General features: G+C 57.2%; 1 protein-coding gene across 5 annotated transcripts; it reads right to left on the bottom strand.

The window, feature by feature from the left end:
* Window positions 1-13: 13 nt before the first annotated feature.
* LOC111531953 (sialic acid-binding Ig-like lectin 14) lies at window positions 14-3,787 on the bottom strand. Of its 5 annotated transcripts, none has more exons than XM_026450985.1 (7): window positions 3,632-3,787; window positions 3,161-3,544; window positions 2,686-2,964; window positions 2,414-2,467; window positions 715-1,041; window positions 470-605; window positions 14-346 (listed from the first exon to the last, which is right to left on the bottom strand). In XM_026450985.1, the coding sequence occupies exons 1-7, from the start codon at window positions 3,666-3,668 to the stop codon at window positions 304-306; spliced, it is 1,260 nt and encodes a 419-aa protein (XP_026306770.1). In that variant the 5' UTR covers window positions 3,669-3,787; the 3' UTR covers window positions 14-303. The 5 variants fall into 5 exon arrangements, with proteins under 5 accessions (XP_026306770.1, XP_026306771.1, XP_026306772.1 ...); XM_026450986.1 differs by having other exon boundaries at window positions 715-972; XM_026450987.1 differs by having other exon boundaries at window positions 3,161-3,533; window positions 3,632-3,765.
* Window positions 3,788-4,132: the final 345 nt, after the last annotated feature.

The raw sequence follows: 4,132 nt of genomic DNA, 5'->3' as shown, positions 1-4,132 counted from the left end.
GGGGGGGGGTGGGGAGTATTGGGAGTATAAGACCGAAAGTACGTTCCCTTCACAGGTCTGGAGATGGAGGATGGAGGGGGAAGAGAAGGGGGGGTGGGGAAGGGGGGGGTGCAGATGGGGATGCAGGTGTGATGGGGCAAGACTCACAAGCAGAGGGGGATCAGTAGACGGGTCTGGGGCAGAAAGGAAAAGAAGGGTAGTCAGTGGGATGTGAGCTTCCAGAAAGAAGCTGGCAGTGGTGTCCTGCGTCTGTCCCGCAGGGCTGGGTATCCACACCTCGGTTCTGTCTTGAGCAGGAGGGGCTCAGCCTGGCCTCTCAGCCCTGCTCCCCTGGGGGCCTCCACACCTGCAGAGCCAACACGGGCCTCAGGTCAGCACCAGCCACTTCAGTTCTGATTCCAGGTGGGGCAGCACAGCTCAGCCCCACCTGGAACTCAGGAGCTTCCTGGAGACAGGCAGGCCTGCTCACCTGGTATAGTAGATCCAGCTGAGGCCATAGGTGAGGAGGAAGCCAGCCCCCATGAGAGCCCCCCTGATCAGGGTGAGGACGAGGGGCCAGGAGCCTTCCTGTTTCTCGGTTACACATATGCAGGAAGAGGAGCTTCCTGAGGGAAAGGAGAAGAAGGTAAGGTGCTGTTCCCAGGCCTCAGTCCCTCCCACCAACCTGAATACCTCACCAGGCTGTCCACCCTCAGCACCTGTCCTGCAACTCACTCTGCACAGAAAGGATGAGGGACAGGTGCTGGGAGCCCAGCGGGTGCTGAACCCGGCAGGTGAATTCCCCTCCCTCTCTAGCCCCTATGTTGGGCAACTCCAGGATCCCAGACATTGAGGTCTGGGAGGGATTCAGGGCTTTTCCATCCCGGAACCAGCTCAGTGAGGCAGGGGGGTTGCTGTCAACTGTGCAGGTGAGGAACAGGGACTGGCCCTCCACGATGGGCACCGACGTGCCATTGCTCAGGATCCGCAGGGCTGGGAAAGAGATGCACAGCCAGGTGAGTGGAGCTGGGAGGCCCAATTCTCCCTCACTCCTCCCTTGAGCTGTAAGAAGAAAGACAAGACTGTGTGGTGAGTGCTGAGGATGGACTAGTCATGCGTGAAGGGGTGAGGACTTGGTGATCAGGTCAGGCTATCAGAAAGAAGGTAGCTGAGCTGAGAAAAGATGGATGAGGGGGAGTTCTCACGTTAAGGAGAAGTGGATGGGCAGCTCAGGTGCAGATGTGCCAAGAATTGAGAGAAGACGATGAGGAAAGAGGCTCCTATATCTACAACCTGGCAGGGAGGACCCAGAGCTCCCAAGACACAATAATGGAGGTAGAGGAAGCAGGCTCAGATCTTTTGGAGCCTTGGGTGCCAGGTTGAGGGCCTTGGGCTTTATCCTGGAAAGCAGTAGGGGGCTGTGAGCAAGGGAAACAGAGTTAGCGCTGGATCTAGAAAGATCCTGCTGGAGCCAAGGAGGTCCCGGACCAGAGGGAAGTGGGATGGGAGGCAGGGAGGCTGGGAGGAGGTTGGGACAATGGGCCAGAGTTGAGCACAAGACTTGAGCTGGGCCTGGAACCAAGGGGATGAGGAGGGAAGTGATAATGGGTGAAGTAAACGTGTCAAGAATTGCGGACTCACGGAGCAGCTGATGAGAAAGGGTGCTGTTCAGAGCAACGTCCAGAACAGCCCTGGGATGAACAGGGAAGGAGGAACTGAGAAGCATCCAAGGGAGGTGGCTAAATGTGCAGATCTGTGCCTCAGAGAAAGGGCTGGATATAAAGTTGTGGGAGGCATCAGGACAGGGCCAAGGAACAATCGGATCACTCAGGAATGTGGAGGGAAAGAACAGGGTTCTGAGACAGAGCTATGGGAGGTGGGAAAGTCGAAGGCTCCCGAAAAGGATGATCAGATAGAGATGAAGCAGGGCGTGCGTCAGAGGACATGGGGACAGGCAGAAATTCAAGAAAAGGGAACAGCATGTTCTGAGTACTCAAATTCACAGACACAGAAAAGTAGAATGGTGACTGCATGGTGGCAGGAGGGGGAAGTGGAAAGTGGCTGTTTGGTGAGTACAAAGTTTCAGTTTTGCAAGATAAAAGGAGCTCTGCAGTTTGGTTTCGCAACAATGTGAACACATTTAACGCTGCTGAACTGTACTCTAAAATGGCTGAGAAGACAAATTCTGTGCTATGTGAATTTTCTCACAATGAAAAAATACATTTGAAAAAGGGAGCAGAGAAAAGGGAGAAGCCAAAAGCAATACTAGGTTTGTTCGCGCAAGATCTTAGTGACCGGGATGGCGGGGGCTGGGAGCAGGAGGGACCCAGACCCAGGGTCTTAGGGGTGAGGGAGGGTCTCCTCTCCCAGTGCTGAACCCTGAGCTGATAGAAGGCTCCCATCACAGCCCCAGAGGGAAGACGGTCTTTCCTACCTGTGCCTGTGCCATTTCTGAAGAAGATGCTGATGGCGAGGTTCTGGGGAGCATCTGGAAAAGAAAGATACAGCCCCAGTTTCAGTACCAAAGGAGGGGCCACAGAAACCCACCAGGTGGGGATGGCTGTCCTTCCTGCCCACACACGAATCTTCCCTGGTTATCATTCTCTTTCTCTCTCTCTTACACACACACACACACACACACACACACACACACACACACACTCCCACTGCCCTTGGGGACCCAGCTGTGTCCCCAGCACCACTCACAGGAGACATTGAGCTGGACAGTTCTCTCCGTGGTCACCTGAGCTCCTCGGCGTTTCATCTGACAGGTGAGGTTGGTGCCATGGTCCTCGGGCCTCGGGGTGAGGGTGAGCTCCGAGGAGCGGGTGGTTTCGGGGTCCGGGGGGCTGAGGGCATCCCCCGTCCAGGAGAATGTGAGAGGTCGTCCCACTCCACAGGATCCTGGAAGGCTGCAGCTCAGCCTTGTGAGGCGGCCGGACTCCAGAGGCTCCAGAAAGTGGACGTCGGGTTTCTCTGTCAAGGCTGAGGAGGAGACAGGGAGATACCTGGGCCCCAGGGGCTTGAAGACGTCCGGTGTGACCCCGAGAGTGGCCAGGCCTCAGGCCCCCACCTGCCCCAAGTCCTACACCTCCTCCAACCGCCCCTGCCCAGGTCCTGTCCCTGCTCTCACATAGGGGTCTCCACGTCCCAGGGTCCTCTCCAAGGGCCCCCGCCATACCTGTCACCTCCAAGTTCAGCTTATTCTGAATGTAGGTATGTTTTACATCCCTTCCTCTCTCCACACGCAAAGAATAGATTCCCGTGTCCTCCATTCTGGCATCTCCGATGCTCAAGGAGCAGTTCTTGTTCCTGACATCCCCAAGGAGGCGGAATCGGCCCTGGGTCTCTGACTTCACTTTTCTGTCTGGGTTGTTTGTGGCCACAGGCTCATCATAGTATGGGCTCTTCTCGTTCAGGAACCAGTAGATGTAGAGTGGGGGAGAGGAGTACCAGACAGTCCAGGGGTAAGAGAAGGAGCAGGGCACGAGGACGCACAGACCCTCCTGCACCGTCACCGACTTCTGCACTTGCAGCTCGTACCCTGGCTCCTCCTGCAGGGACCCTGGCGGGGCACAGAGGCTCAGCTGCAGCTCCAGCCCCACCTTCTCACCCCCGTACCTACCTGTCCCTCCTCCCTCAGCTCACTCACCCCCCCACAGCAGGGGCAGCAGCAGCAGAGGCAGCATGTCTCCATCCGCCAGGGCCCCAGCCCGGTCCCAGGTCCCTCTGTCAGGGAAGGAAATGCCCCAAATGTGGGGTGGGGATGAGGAAGCCCCAACAGGAAGCCGGAGGGTGAGTGAGAGCTGTGGCCGCAGACAGAAGGAGAACTTGGGCATCGCGTGCTGTCGGAGTGAGACCGGGGCTGGGAAGCCATCCTGCTCCCCCCACACTGGACGCCCGCAGGTGAAGATACTGACGCCCCCCGAGGGGCTTGTCCAGACTTGTAAGTCTAGACTCCTGAGGTCACCAGGCCCCATAGCTGCAGCACTTTCCTTGTGCACCTTTGTCTACACAGGAAGGAGAACACCACCTGGCCAGCTCCCTGGGAATCAGGGCCTCTGGACCCTCAGCGAGATGGGAGAATAAATTCTTTATGGCATGATAGGAGCTGTGGTGAGGGAAGCACAGGCTGGGGGTTTCAGGTGGGGAA

The sequence above is a fragment of the Piliocolobus tephrosceles genome, unplaced genomic scaffold (genome assembly GCF_002776525.5).
Source record: "Piliocolobus tephrosceles isolate RC106 unplaced genomic scaffold, ASM277652v3 unscaffolded_26697, whole genome shotgun sequence".
NCBI lineage: Eukaryota > Metazoa > Chordata > Mammalia > Primates > Cercopithecidae > Piliocolobus > Piliocolobus tephrosceles.
Note: the sequence above shows the minus strand (reverse complement) of the source record. Positions and strands in the feature narration are given on the sequence as shown.

Bases quoted from the DNA above. Each gene is read 5' to 3' on its own strand.
- LOC111531953 (XM_026450985.1), bottom strand. From the start codon at position 3,668: ATGCTGCCTCTGCTGCTGCTGCCCCTGCTGTGGGGGG. The intron at 1,042-2,413 runs GTAGGAAAGACC...TTCTTCTTACAG, and splicing joins CAGAAATGGCACAGGCACAG to CTCAAGGGAGGAGTGAGGGA. The intron at 347-469 runs GTGAGCAGGCCT...TTGGCTCTGCAG, and splicing joins AGCTGGATCTACTATACCAG to GTGTGGAGGCCCCCAGGGGA.